Below are 15,622 nucleotides of genomic sequence, written 5' to 3'. Positions count from 1 at the left end.
GTAGAGGATGTACTTCAACCCAGAAGAAATAGTTGCAGCTGAGTTATTAATCTTAGAATATTCATGTTAAAAAGGCTTACAGATTCTTAACTGAAGTGGCACTTGTAGCTGCCTTTATAACAGGAACCTGAGATAAAAATCAGGAATTTATTACAAATAATGTCAGGCTTCTAAGGTATCAAGCTGAAAGACAGACAAGAAATTTCTAAAGGTTGGTTTTAACACTTGTAAGCTAAAATAGTGGGAAAACATGAAGGCAAAGGTTCCTGGTCTAATGACACATTGTGTAAAAATTGAATGTTTGAAGTTAAATGTTAGGTATTAATGTCAATTTTAAAATATCTGAAAGTATATGAATACTTGTGTATGAATGTATATATTTATGATTATATGTGGCTATATTTGTATAGACACAGACATATACAACACGCTATATAACTTCAAATTTCCTTTATTTTTCATCTATAAAACTAATGGCAAATTATTTCTTTTTGTTCTTCTCACAGCTGAATTTTTATTCCTCTTGTGGGGTGTTTATCTCTGCTATGCAGTGCGGACAGTCCCATCAGCATTTCATGAGCCACGTTATATGACTGTTGCAGTTCACAATGAGCTCATTATCTCTGCTATATTCCATACAATTAGGCAAGTGATCTGTAGATCTAGTATTTAACTGTTTATTTTTCAGGTTTCCCGTGGTGCAATTTAACATGGGTAATCTGGATAGGATGCATAATGGAATGACCTCATAAATATTTTAATCTGCAAATTAAGACATTATTAAACCTAATGTTCTCATAGGACTGGAAAATATGTGTAATCAACTTATTAATCATGTGATTTTTTTTCCAGTATAGCTAGTTTACATGTTCCTTATGCCAATTGGATCAAAATTTAATATATATAACAAATTAGATTTAGCAGAATTACTGTCCATTTTAATTCATTTACACAGCACATGCTGGTTTATATCTCCCAAAAACTGGCAATTAAGTATATTAGTTTATGTGAATTCTTCCTGGTGTGTAACAGATCAGCAGGTGAAAATCCTTGAGATAATTATATTGACTTGTGCATGAAGCATAGCGGTTTATATGCTGGATATAAAATAAAATAATAATATACTGTTTATGTATGTAATACTATAACAAATATGTATGAAAACTCATGTCTTATAAGGATTATTATTTACCCTGAATTTAGTTGTGAGAAATTATAGTAACTGATAACAAAAAATTAGAGGTGATCAAATCTGGTTTTGCAAAATTTTCACTGCAGAAATAAAATTGTCCTGGAAAATCCAAAATATTGGTATAATCTACAAATTGTCTCACACTATGTGAGATTCTTATATCTTTTGTTGTATCCTTTTGCTTACTTCCTCCTTTTGTCTCTTGGACAGCCACACCCACTCCTAAGGTCTCTTACCATCTCTGTGTTTACCACTCTGAAATCTACCTCTTCCCCTCTGATCAGGCTCATGTCTCTTGCTGCCTTTCTGATGTCTTTCTAGATGATTCACAGTTGATTCAAACCTCAAACCAAACACAGGAAAAACAGAACTTCTCATCTTTCCTTCTAAACTCTCTTCCCTCCCCATTTCCTTCATCACAGCTGACAACTCTACCATGCCACTCAAGTTGCAACATTGGAGTTTTTGAGAATTCCCCTATTCTATGTCTGATTTTATTTCCTTTCTGATCAGCTCAACTTTTCAAAAATTCAGTAGAATTCCAGACTCTTTTATTATCATTCTTATAGTCCTTGCTATGACCAGACCAGCTGTCATTTTCTGATTGTGCAGTTCTGGAGACGTTTCCCATCTGTCACTGACTGTAATAGCTGCTTTTCTCAGTGTAAATATAGCACAATGAGACTAAGAAAGTGGAAAGAATCACATAAATGTGAGCTGGAAAAGGCCAGTAGGGCATTTATTCTCTGTTCCTGCTGGTGAAGAATTACTCCTTTCAGCACATGGTCTAGGTTTTTTTTCCTTCTTTGCTGTTTGTTATAGTTGTCCTATGCCTCTCTTACTGTTGGATGTACTGGCATTCTGTTGAAATAAGAGAACATATACCATAATTAAATAGGGATGAATGAACTGGTTTGGAAAATGTATGACCCCTTCTAAAATTTTGAACATTCCAACGTAAACTAAATCTTCTTGAAATGTTTTGTGCACTTATTTTCCCATCCTCTTTCATTTTTATCCTCCTCCTTCTCCCTAAATTCTGGATGTAACCCAAACAGCCAAAATCCAAGCATTTTCACAGAGTATGTGTGAAAAGTTGGATGCATCGGTTGTTTTGCAGCGTAACCTGTTCTGATGAGATAAACACCATAATATTTGACAATTCCAGCAGCTTAAGATAGTTTGAGTTAAATTCAGATAAGCATCCAAATCAAACCCTGAACTTTTTGATATTTGCCAATCATTTACATATCAGGTACCATTCCCTTTTCAAAACCACAGTACTGTAGACCACCTCTAAGTTTGTGTACAGGAATCCCTCTTTTTAAATAGATTTTTATTTAATTAGCATATGAAGATGAGAGAGTGAGTCCCCCCTTTCCCATCAATCAGTATTAACAATAGGACTAGTGATGGATAGTAACTACTTTTTCAGGCAGCAGAAGTGAAACCATGAGGGATCCATGCTGTGGCAAGCTGGGAATGGGCAATGGGATGTATCACTTGATAATTACATGTTCTGTTCATTCCCTCTGGATCACCTAACATTGGCCGCTGTCGGAAGACGGGATGCTGGGCTAAATGGACCTTTTGTCTGACTCAGCATGGCTGTTCTTATGTTCAGTTCTCCCACCCACATATATGATACAGTTTGTCAATGGATATGTTGGTGATATAAGTCATGGCACATGAATAAAATGGGGTTGCTATGTGGCAGGTCATGCATGGTATTTTGTGATGTAGTTCAAGTTAGTTAATATTATGCTTATGTAATGTATTTAGTCAACATCAAGACACATAGAACCTCCTTATAAGGAAACAATTGACCATGTATCAAGCTTGAGTGAAAATTGTCTATGTAGGAGATGGAACTTCTCAACAACTGGCCACCAATCTGGGTGAGATGGGTTGAGATCAGAACAACCATGATTATTTGTATCTTCACACCAAAATGCAAAATCCACTTCTTTGGGCACACCTTCCCAAAATAACACCACAAACCACAGTCCAGTCTCTGAAAATTGGAGGAAACAGATAAATGTATTATTGTGTATGCACGGTAATTAGGGGAAGCACTCAAATACCACTGTGAAGCATGCCATATAAGAACTTAGGTATATATAGCCAGAGCTGGAACAATAAAATGGTGACAAAATCAGACAACTGTAGAGAAGCAAAATCTCCATCCCATAAGGACAGAATGAATTCTGCTGGGCATTTTATGCCAAGGTGGTTACAAGTGGTGCTACCTCCTATAAGCTTCAACTTTCTTCATCTTCAGACAAGTAACAGTCAATTCAAAGTGTGAAATGCCTTTTCTGGCTTTTCGCAGTATCAATGGAAATCAAAGAAATTACTGCCAATATCTGATATTTCTTCCAGTCTGATATTTACAAACAAACAATCTCATTGAACATCATAAGTAAAGGACAGACATACCAGCCTCAATCAGACACAGCAGGTGGCTAGGACTAGAGGGAGCTCAACCCCTCCCCTTCCCAAATCTGAGCCCAGGTCACCAACTGCCCTTTGCATACATGTTCAGCTTGAGGCAAAGATTTGGCTTGTACCACGTGATGCGGTAGTGGGCTCCTTCTAGCAGGAAGAGCCAATGAGCTGGAGAGGGGAGATAGGCCCAGGCCAGTTCCATGGGACAGGACAGAGCCACTAGTGCCCAGGATGAGTGTGGGGCCAGTCGGGTTTGCTCTGCAACCCCCAGGCCCATGGCCACAAGACAGGAGCTGCCACTGTCTGAGGTGAGCGTGGGGCTGGGTGGGCTTGCTCTCCAGGTGCCCCCCACCCCCACCTGCTCGCTGCACCAGGCTTGGGTAGAGCAAGGCCCGGCACCGCCCCGCAGGACAGGAGGTGATGTTTCCAGCATGCCTTCTGCTTGATCTGTGGGTGACAGAATACATCAGTCTCCATGACCCATACAGGCTTTGGCCTCTTGCTGAGAATGCCAGTTAGTGCCCTTGAAATGTCCCTTTATTTTTTGTGTTTGGAACAATACTGTACATATTTTTACAAGGCATTAGCAGTAATGGATGTTCTAAAAATGCTATAGTACATCTGCCAGGCCATTGAACAGCCATCCAACGAGGACACCATGTCATGGGGCACTCTTGACTCCTCCCCTGTACCTCTAACCCTGCACTCTGGCCCCAATCTCCTTTTGCAGTGTTGGTGGTAGGGGACCTCTCTTCCCTCCCAGAGAAGCTGGGGCAGTTGGCATATGGCCTACTTGTCCTCCCAGAAATGGTAGCAGGGGCTCCAGTCTCTTAGAGAGCAGAAAGGATCTGTTCTCTCCCACAGAGAGGCAGGAGTGGCAGCACTGGCGGGACCCTAGTACTTATACTGGGGGCCAGTGAATAATCAAGGTGGGCTTGCAGTCACACCCCCATCTGATTGCTATAAAGTTTTACTCAGTCTCTGCCTTTTGCCGGAATAGAATTATTTTTAAAGTAACTTGTACTAATTTTATATGAAAAACATGAGAATTGGTTAAAAAATTGCATTGAAACCATTTTAAAAGTAAAATTGGGTTTTTGATCAAATGAAATTTTTGATTAAAAATGTCAACATTTTCCATGAAAAAATTGTGTTTTCATTGAAAATGGAAATGTTTCCCCCAACTATATTGGAGAAGAGAGATGATTCATCATGGGATATATAGTCCAACCAAGGTGCCTAGCCTCCTGTAGAGAATGGGGGTGTGAGGCACCCAAATTACAACTCTCATAAGGCTTTGCAGCAGCATCTCCCAAACAAAATTTGTTTGTTTTTAAATTTTTGCTGAAAATAGAAATTTTCTGTGGAAAATTTAGATGAAAATGACACCTTTGTTTGTTGTTTGTTGAACTTTTCCATGGAAAATCCCGCATGTTTTGACCAGCTCTAATATACACCTCTACCCTGATATAACGTGGTCCTCAGGAGCCAAAAAATCTTACCACATTATAGGTGAAACCTCGTTATATCAAACTTGATTTGGCCTCGAGCATTTCTGTTATTAATAGTCAGCAAATCATTTTTGTTAGAACTAACACGGTGTATGCAGTAAATAAATCTGTTCTACAATGGTTAAATTGTATCTTCTTTCTTTAATTACAATAATTATTTTATAAGCTTACTTAAAAGATACAGGTTTCAGAGTAGTAGCCGTGTTAGTCTATATCCGCAAAAAGAACAAGAGTACTTGTGGCACCTTAGAGACTAACAAATTTATATATAGCATAAGCTTACGTGGGCTACAGCTCACTTCATCGGATGCATGTAGTGGAAAGTACAGAAGGAAGATAGATATAGATATAGATATATACACACACACACACACACACAGAGGGAACATGAAACAGTGAGTGTTACCATACACATTATAAGGAGAATGATCAGTTAAGGTGAGCTGTTGTCAGCAGGAGGGAAAAATAACTGTTTGTAGTGGTAATGAAAATGGCCCATTTCGAGCAATTGACAAAGAGATATAAGGAACTATGGAGGGAGGGTGGGGAAGATAAGCATGAGGAAATAGTTTTACTTTGTGTAATGGTCCATCCACTCCCAGTCTTTATTCAAACCTAATTTAATTGTGTCCAATTTGCAAATTAATTCCAATTCAGCAATCTTTCGTTGGAGTCTGTTTTTGAAGTTTTTTTTGTTGTAATATTGTGACTTTTAGGTCTGTAATCGAGTGGCCAGGGAGGTTGAAGTGTTCTCCAACTGGTTTTTAAATGTTATAATTCTCGACATCTGATTTGTGTCCATTTATTCTTTTACGTAGAGACTGTCCGGTTTGGCCAATGTACATGGTAGAGGGGCATTGCTGCACTGAGTTGTCCTCAACAGTTTTCTTTACTGAGGCTTTACGATAGTTCATTTTAAATTTGGCTATAATGCCTTGATCGAGGGGCTGTATTTTGGATGTCGTGTTCTTAGGAAGGTAGCTCACCTTTATCTTCCCATTTTTGCTGGTTAAGGTCTCAACTGGGGGATGGGTGGGACAGTTGTCAAGCAGGAGCAATGCCTTTGGCTCTAGGTTTTGTCTGCGTATGTGTCTCCAGACAGCTGGTACAAAATATTTCTTAAATCATTCCTTGAAAATATCCAGTGTCATCCAGGCATTTTTTGAATGGCGATAAATGAATGAAACCGAATCCATGTTCTTATGGTGGAAAGCCCGAGGTGACCTGGATTTGCCTATGCACAGAGGTTTAAGTTTATGTGAACCAGTTTTATTCATGCAAAAAAGTATTGTCACTCTCTCTTTTAGCACCTTAAAACCTTTGGCCTTTTGTTCTTTGGTCCTAGAAGCAAGTGTTCTATCCGGCAGCATACGGTAACATAAGCCGGTTTCATCAGCGTTATAGATTTGCTCTGGAACATAGCTACCCTCGATGGTGATCTCTTGTAACTTTAGTGGGTATTTGTCACAAGCATTTATATCTACGGAGCACATCTCTCCTGAAATTGTGACTTGCCAAATGCCATGACGTTTTCAAAACCATTAAGCCATCCACTGCTAGCTTTAAATTCGTTACCTTGATGTGCAGAAGCATCCTCGCCCGAGCATCTAAAATCGAGATCCTTCTTCAGTTTCTCTGCTTGTTTCCTTATAATGTCACCGGAAATTGGCGTGCCGTCGGAGCGTTCTTGGGTAAACCACATCAATACTGCTCTGTCTAGATGGTTATCCTGGGCAGTTTTTAGGTGCTTCCTTTCCAGGCCTTCACTTTCATCCATTTCAACTAGCATTGATTGTAATTTTTCCTCATCTTTGATCCACCCTCTTAATGTTGATTCCCCCACTTCTGGTTCTTTTGAGACCTTCGCTTGGCTTATTCCTGATTTCAGCCTGTCCAAAGCTTCCAATTTTAATTTGACCATGACTTTCATTTCTGTGGCTATGAACTACTTGCCATCACATTAGTGATATTTTAATACTGTATTAATGCCAAAAAATATTGTAATTGTTTAGAAAATGTCAGCACAGAGTTACAATGTTTCCAAAATACAACTGGTGAGACAACTTAAGCTTAGTCTATACTGCACACAATTTAGAAATGAGATTAAAATAGGCAAGAGAGATGAGAATGCCTAATGCAGGGGTGGGCAAATGTTTTGACCTGAGGGCCACATTGGGGTTCAAAATTGTGTGGAGGGCTGGGTATGGAAGGCTGTGACTCCTCAAACAGCCTAGCCTCACCCCATATCCAACCCCCACATACTTCCCGCCCCCTGACTGACCCCTCAGAACCCCTGACCCATCCAATCCCCCTGCTCTTTGTCCCCTGACTATCCCCCACCCAAGACCCCACCCCTATCTAAGCCCCCCGCTACTTGTTCCCTGACCTCTCCCTTCAGAGACCCCCCCCCATCCCTAATCAACCCCAGGACTCCCATGCCCTATCCAATGCCACCGTTCCCTGTCCACTGACCGCCCCGCCCCCATCCAACACCTGACTGCCCCTCGAGACCCTCTGTGCCTTATCCAACCCCTCGGCCCTGGCCCAGCACCTTTAACACTCCACTCAGAGCAGCGTGTTGGAGCCTGACACACTAGTGCACTGATCCACCAGAGAGCGCAGTCCTGCCCCCCCAGAACGCTGCTTCACTGTGTTATATCAGGTTGCATTATATCAGGGTAGAGTTGTATAACCAAATGATGACTACAATTAGTAATCCCTAATATTCTGAGTTTTAGAAAAAAATTATTCCAAAATGTAAGTGTGGCAACATCTCTTTAAGGAAGAGTCTGCTATATATTATTGTGTGTATGAACCAGTATGCTTACAAGTAATAAACAAGAAATTATGTGTATATTATTATAGCACAAAAACTAATGTTTCATGCCAGACCAGTGACATTAATAAAAGTTCTTATGAAATGTATATTAAGTTGAAAGAGGTTGCAAACATCATTTCTATTTGAATTATTTTTTTAAACCTGCATATTACAAGCCAGTAGTACATCCATTCATCCATTACATTGCTTACCATTTTTGGGAACTCTCATATGCAGATAAATCGAACATGCTTCAGCCAACTCTAACCGCAGTGCTTATTCTATGACACTTTAAAAAAGCACAGCAAAGAATTACTTAATATAGCTTAATTTGATTAAATTCATTACATTAGCTTTTCATTCACTAGAATTTGCAAGATTGTTAGGCCCTGTAGTATTGAGCTGGGAGCTCCTGCAATCAAGGCCATTTCTGTACTCCCCTCTTAGCCCTTCTAAAATGTATTTCAGTTCAGTTCTCTGTGACTACGGCTGGCCAGTTTGTCAGCCCCATTCTGTAGCTGCAACTTAGTTAGGAAATGTGCTGTAAAATAGAGAAGAACGTGTTTTTGTGAATAATCAAAAAACTGTAGGGCCAGCTCCTCAACATATGTAAATTATCATAGCTCAGTTTTAGTCAATGGGGGTCTGAACAAATAAAAGTGAGAATATTTAAGTATCCTATAGTCTTAAAGGTCTGTTTTTTGGCCCCTGCAGTTCCTTTGGAGTTATAGTGCATGTATAAAGGATGAAAATTGAACTTTTAGTCTATATCAAAGTAATACGAAACAAACACATCATTTTATCTTTAATTCAAATTACCTCCAGGAATATTAAGTTTACCATGTTAAAAAAGACAAATTGCCAACACTCTGAATTCTATTTTCAGATTTAGTCTTGCCTCAAGACTTCAGTCCGATTGGATGCTGATGTTGTTCTTTGCACACACGCACTTGACTTTGACAGTTACCATTGGGTTACTTCTGATACCTAAGGTATTCTTCTTCTAGCTTTTTTCTTGTCAACTCCACAGAAAGAACAGTATAACTCTGCAGAAGCAGTTCTTTGTTAAATTCACAAGTAACTGGGAAGGGATAGCTCAGTGGTTTGAGCATTGGCTTACTAAACCTAGGGGTGTGAGTTCAATCCTTAAGGGGGCCATTTAGGGAACTGGGTTAAAAATCTGTCTGGGGATTGGTCCTCCTTTAAGCAGGGGGTTGGAGTAAAGGTCCCCTTCTAACCCTGATATTCTATGATATTGGTCCAATATAATTTCAAATATGTATATTTTAAAATTCTTCTTATCTTAAAATACTTGGGGAAACTCACTATTTTTTGTTCTCTTTTAATACTACATTTGCAGAAATTCTTGCTTTGAATAATCAATTATTTTTCGTGATGTTAACCCCACTGTGTTTATTTGCTAATCAGAAGTGCTTTTATGACATTTAATATTTGAGACACATACTATTTCAAAAGTATTGCTAAGGAACATATCAGAATTCACACAAGACTTCGAGGAAATGATATGTTTGCCCACTGCTGTATTTTAACATTATTGTGATTATCTTCGATTTCAGTTGTTGTTCAGAGCATTTCCATTTTAGGAAAGTTTAATTTTAGAATGGAATTTCTTGATGAAAGAACAATAAGGAAATTCCCACAAAATAGTTTTATTAATAGATTTAACCTTGTGAATATCTGTAACTTATAAAAATCAATTGTTAGAACATTATAATAAGAAAAAAACTCCATTACACAAACATAAGGAAATTCAAAGTTAACATACTTACAATGGCCTTAATTCTGTCTCCATATTCCTGGCCACTTTCTGCATATGCCCCCGTAGTGCTGATCACTTGCCACATGAAATGCATATCTGTTCTGCTGAGTATCTAGATTAAAATACACCAGTGCCATATTAGTAATAGTTTTGCAATGTAACTTTCCTCAGTATAACTGTTCTGTAACTGTTGTGAGGCCTCTATTTGTTCAGTGTAAAAGAATACGGGTGAATTTGGGCCCTCTGAATGGAGGATATTGATTTTGATCTATGCTTGGAGGGGGAATATTGTGATATCTAGCCTGTAACAGGAAGATACACAAGGTATGGGTGACATCTTTGGCCTATAGTAAGGTGGGGTCACAACTGGGACCTGGGGAGTTAGATCTTGTGGTTGGATCAGGAATTGAGGTTGAGAGTCAAGTCCGGGGTCAGAGCTAAAGTCAGATAGGAAACAGGAACAATTGCCAAGGGCCAGCACTAAGTTGAAATCGAAGGAGTCGCAGCTTAGGGTTGGATTTTCTGAAGTGAACCTCTGAACATTTTCAGGTTAACCCACCACTAATAATAGTATCTATTCAATAAGAGTATTAATTAATTAATTAATATAATACTTCTCCTAATAATGCCTACTGAGAGACAGCTATTGTTTGAATCCAGGCTTATAAAATGAAACCTGGAGAATAGTTGTACACTTCTGAATGTTGATTGGATCCTTATCAATACACTAACTGCAACATCTTTTTACAAATATTTATTGCAGTTTTCACACTCAAGCAATAACCCAAGAGATGACATAGCTGCTGAAGCATATGAAGATGAACTCGACATGGGTCGATCTGGGTCCTATCTAAACAGCAGTATCAATTCAGCCTGGAGTGAGCATAGTTTGGACCCTGAGGACATCAGGGTAAATACAAAACTTTTAACTGTAATTCATTTTTGAGGACAAGTTTTTTTCTACCAATAAATTCTGAGCCATGTCGGTTTGATTTTTTTTTATTGCAGACACCAGATGAAGTGGGCCAGCTCAGTTCTAGCAATATCAAATCATGTGACATATTTTGGGGAAAACATACTAATGTGAGCAGAGACTGTGTTACTTGTTATAAAACTTCATAAACTGATCAAAATACATCATCCCTACTTCATTTGATAAAAGGGCACTTCTCTCCCAAGAGTGCTTTGACTGTCACTGCCCAGAGAAGGGGGCTGTTATCTTTTCCTCTGGTTAATAAAGAATTCACAGTAACCCCATTTGGTTCCAGAGGAAGCCTAAAATTACAGCATGAGTATTTTATAACTGTCTGTGCATGGAATATGCTCTGGGACCATATGTGATGGCTATTCTGTGCAATGGGTTAAATCTGAACTTAACCTTAACAAATAAAAATGTAATCGAAGTACATGGAGCAGTGACAAATTTAAACAGTAGAAAAGATGCAATGAAATAATTTAACGTCATGTTTAGACAGCTGGAGCTTAAATGGAATTCACTGAGACTGTTCATTTGACTTGATTCATGTCGTATGTACTAGTTTTGCCATTTGTTTTCTAGGATGAGTTGAAGAAACTATATGCCCAGCTTGAAATCTACAAAAGGAAAAAGATGATTGCTAATAACCCACATCTCCAGAAAAAGAGATGCTCCAAGAAGGGCTTGGGTCGTTCAATAATGAGACGAATTACTGAAATCCCTGAGACAGTCACCAGGCAGTGCTCCAGGGAGGACAAGGACCTTATGGACCACAGTGCTACAAAGAACACTGCGGTTGTGAGAAAAAACCCACAGGATTCCACAAGTTATGTAAAGCCAAAGGAGGAGTCTTTGAAAAATAGAGTCTTTTCATTAAAAAAGTCCCATAGCACTTATGATCATGTTAGAGATCAAACAGAAGAGTCTAATAGCTTAACCACAGAAAGCACAGAAGTTATAACTGGTGATAATTCCCTGCTGGATTCCTTGACAGGGAAAAAATTAACAAAAAAATCTACAGAAAACGTTGAAGCTGTGTCCACTGAATCTGTCCCTTCAATGTGCAGATCACTAAGTGCACACAACTTAAGTGCGGATAAGAAGCCTCTGCATCCAAGAACATCTGTGTTACAAAAATCTCTCAGTGTTATTGCTAGTGCCAAGGAGAAGACACTGGGGTTAAATGGGAAAATGCAAAGTCTAGAAGAAAGCAATAGATCCCATAAACCTCAGCAAAAGGGTAAAGAGGCCAGCAAAAAACACTCAGCCAGCGATAAAGGGGACCATAAAGATTCACATCGGAAAAACTCTACTCACACTGAGGAGACAAGGAAACCACATAAATCTGGAATTATGAAACAACAAAGGGTTAGTCAGACAATTGCAAATCCTGACGCAGGCACAGGCAAGTCCCTGCTTAAGGACAATTTTGACATAGCAGAAATTTGTCCTTGGGAGATTTATGACCAAACTCCTGATTCTGTGCCTTCTGAATCGAAAATTCAAAAACATGTGTCTATTGCTTCCTCAGAAACTGAGAAAAATCACACTTCTCAGCCAAAGGGGAAATCTCATCACAAGCTTAAGACAGCTGAAGGGTATCAGCAATCAAATCAAAAAAGCACAGAGAAGTCGGAAGCATGCAGTTGGGAGACCCAAGAGCAGCAGGTTTTTGAAAATGAGAAAAAACATTTAAATTCCAAGTCTCAGATCATCCCTGGGTTTAAGTGTGAGAATGTTAATAAATATTATGCAGCAAATATTTGTGCTGGGGAATCTGAGGAACTACCAAAAAAAGCTGCAGTGCAAACAGCTGAAAGGGAAAAGCTCAATAATTTGGGAGAAAAGGAAAAAAACACATCTTTGGAGGGAAACATGCTTTCATCTGACCCCTATAGATCAAGTAGTAACTTACAGCAGGCTTTAACATCTCGAGCTGAAGTCTGTCCATGGGAGTTTGAAACACCAGATTTACCAAATGCAGAAAGAGGTGTAGCTTTATCGAACACAGCCGCTTTAGGTGCAAATAAAACAGCAACGTCTCAAAAATAAGAGGTTTTGGACTGAAAAGAGTAGCAGCACCAAGAAGAAAGACTACAGGAAGGAGGAAAGTGAGAGGGGAAGTAGGCCAAGAGGATCTGAAAATTCCTAAGGAGTATCACTTAACTGAGGGGACCAGAACGTGAAAAAAGTAGGAAATAAGCAAAATAAATTATTGTTGTTGTTGTTGTTGTTATTTATTTGTTGAGTGCCAACAGTGTGATCAGTGGTATCCAAACCATGGAGGGGACATGGTCCGTGTGCTGAGGAGTTTACAGTCTAAATGAACAGACACTTGCCTTTGCAAAACCATTTCTCTCTTACAAAAAGAAAAAAAAAAGTGAATGGCTCTAACAATCAAACAAATTCCAGCTGAATTATTCCTGAATGCCCCAAACTGGGCGAAACTTGCCCTTGGGACTTTAAAGAACCAATAGAAGTATGGCATGGAAAATGTCTTGATGGTAAAATTTGGTATCAATGAGCAACTTACTGAAAAGATGACTTTTCATATTTAACCTTGATAGCACTGCTAACTTAATGCATCCCAAAAATACATTTTATATAATGATTGCTCTCATTTTCTTATATATGTATGTTTAAATACATTGTTGTGTCTCATATTAAAGCATTCCAGATTGTATACATTTTGCAAATAACTTTGATATTATGTGACACAACAACACATTTATGCAATCTCCAGATATTCTATTGTTATTGCAATTTACAATACCTGCTATAGACTTTTGTTTGTTTATGAATTACAGTAAGCTTTCACTGGCTATGAAAGCCATAACTTGTATGGGAAAATACGTTGAGTTTTGTTGTGATTTATATTGTGAATTTTCTGTTCTACTGTCTATTATTTAAAATTATAGTTTGATACTGTATTATTCAGGGTTTTTATACAAGGTAAGTTATTTGTTTGGCACTTCTCTGTTAGCACTCATAGACTTTATTAGTGGAGAGCAAGTCGTCTATTTAGCTGTGTATTTGGATAAGTCCAAGGACAACTTATCTGTTGTTTGTTACAAGTTTGACAAATATCATTTATCACTCCAGAATTCCTGCTTTAATCATCCATCATCAGTATATTTCTCAGTATTTCATACTGAGCATATCCTGCTGAAGAAAAAGAACAAAGATAACAAAAAATAACCTTAGTTTATATGAGCTGTTTCACTAGAAACACACAGCTAAGGGAAACATTTTAGATAGTTTAGAGCTGCCATGTTTCCTGCTGGTGACCTTTCAAGAACTGGCCCTTTAAATGTCAAAAAGAGAAGAGATTAGCCCTAACACAGCACTTCCCCCCGAAATGCAATCAAGAGACAGAAAGAGAAGAAAAGGACGGGGCATCGCACTCTTCCCCGCTCCCTAAACTCCCCCCCCCCCCACAATGTTTTTATTTGTAATAACATATAATATGTTAGATACAAGTAATCCCCAGTGATAACTAAGGCCCTGATCTAGCAAAGACTCACACATGTATAACTTTATACACTCTGAGTAACCAGCTGAAGTCAATGGGGTTTATACATAAATAAATCTTGGCACGGTCAGGGCTTAAGAGTTATTGTAGAGGCTACAAGGACTAATAATAAATAAAGTATTAGCAGACCAGGTGTGGCCTTGGCTCATCTAAATCTAGGACTTGTCATGTACGGAGCTTTGTGCTTGGAGATGTGCAATGCCTCAAAATAAAGGCAATCCCAGTCCTCTTGAAGAGTTTCCAGTTTGAGAGAGATGATGGGATTCACTGGGAAAGCCAGAAGGGAGGATAACTTAATGCTGTGTTGTTTAATATATGTGTGTATATTATATATACATAATAGATATATTTAATGCATATGTAGATACACATATGTAATATAATCTGACTTCTCATGGGCCTCATAGAAGTGGGTTCCTAAGAGACTTGGGCAAAGTGAAATGAGGAGGACATTCCCTCTCCTTTTCAGAGGTGTGGGCAAAGGCAGCCAGTCCTGTTGGGTTGAGCTGTGAAAAGGGAGAGTGAGAGACTTGGCCTTGCCTCCAGCGCTGTGCCCGTGGTGAAAAGTTACAATTAGAATGCACACGCACAGATTCTCTCTGTCCTCCCTCCCACACAAACGTTATCTAGGACCTGAGCCGAAGCTCGTTGAAGTCAATGGGAGTCTATTGACTTCAGTGGGATTAGGATCAGGCCCCTGGTTAGCAAGCCCAAAATCCTCTGGATGATATGTGGGCTTCATTCTGCCATTGCATAGATCTCAGGGTGCTACCAAGCAGAGAGAGCCTTCCAGGAGCATGCTGGGGGCCCTCTGGAGAGGCACATAGTACAAATCCCGTCCATGTGCAGGGATCTGCCTGTGCAGCAGAAGACAGCCCCTGTTGAGCAGCAGAGGAGCACATGGGTCTTCAGACATGCCCCTTTCCCCAGCAGGGCTGTGTGTTTGGGGCCATGATGCTTGTGGTGCAGCTTGGTCCCTGCCTGGTCCCTGTCTGCCTGATGACACCCACACTTGCAGCTGGCATGCAGAGGGCAATGGGGTGGGGGTATCTTCTGAATCCAACCACCCACTCCTACGACTCATGTTCACAGGGGTGTGATGTCATGCCTTGATTTCGCTAGTCACCGTGCCCCTTCTGCCCTCTGTGCACTCCTGTGGCGCGGCATGTGAATGAACTGCATCTGCTATGTAGCAGTCGGGTGGGTAGCTCTCCAAACCAGGCCCGCTGGGGATCCACATTGCACCACAGGCAGGATCAATTCCTATGTGTTACTGTATTTGTGCCACTGCTGATCCCGCTGCTGATTGCTTGTCCTTAGGATATCTTGAGTGGGAAAATTCATTAGCAGCAAAGAAATAGGGCC

At 39.5% G+C, this 15,622-nt stretch overlaps 1 protein-coding gene across 1 annotated transcript in view; it reads left to right on the top strand.

Annotated features, from left to right (window-relative positions):
- The window catches only part of GPR158 (G protein-coupled receptor 158), a 321,268-nt gene extending 306,059 nt beyond the window's left edge, over window positions 1–15,209 (top strand). The window contains exons 8-11 of the mRNA XM_032775690.2: window positions 507–645; window positions 8,856–8,961; window positions 10,513–10,659; window positions 11,308–15,209. Of these exons, the coding sequence (XP_032631581.1) occupies window positions 507–645; window positions 8,856–8,961; window positions 10,513–10,659; window positions 11,308–12,777 (1,862 nt within the window). The 3' untranslated portion in view covers window positions 12,778–15,209. The remainder of the gene's footprint in view (window positions 1–506; window positions 646–8,855; window positions 8,962–10,512; window positions 10,660–11,307) is intronic.
- Window positions 15,210–15,622: the final 413 nt, after the last annotated feature.

This window comes from Chelonoidis abingdonii, chromosome 2, assembly GCF_003597395.2.
Source record: "Chelonoidis abingdonii isolate Lonesome George chromosome 2, CheloAbing_2.0, whole genome shotgun sequence".
NCBI classification, from domain to species: domain Eukaryota; kingdom Metazoa; phylum Chordata; order Testudines; family Testudinidae; genus Chelonoidis; species Chelonoidis abingdonii.
The sequence above is the reverse complement of the archived record's forward strand: the minus strand, read 5'-3'. Positions and strand labels throughout refer to the sequence as shown.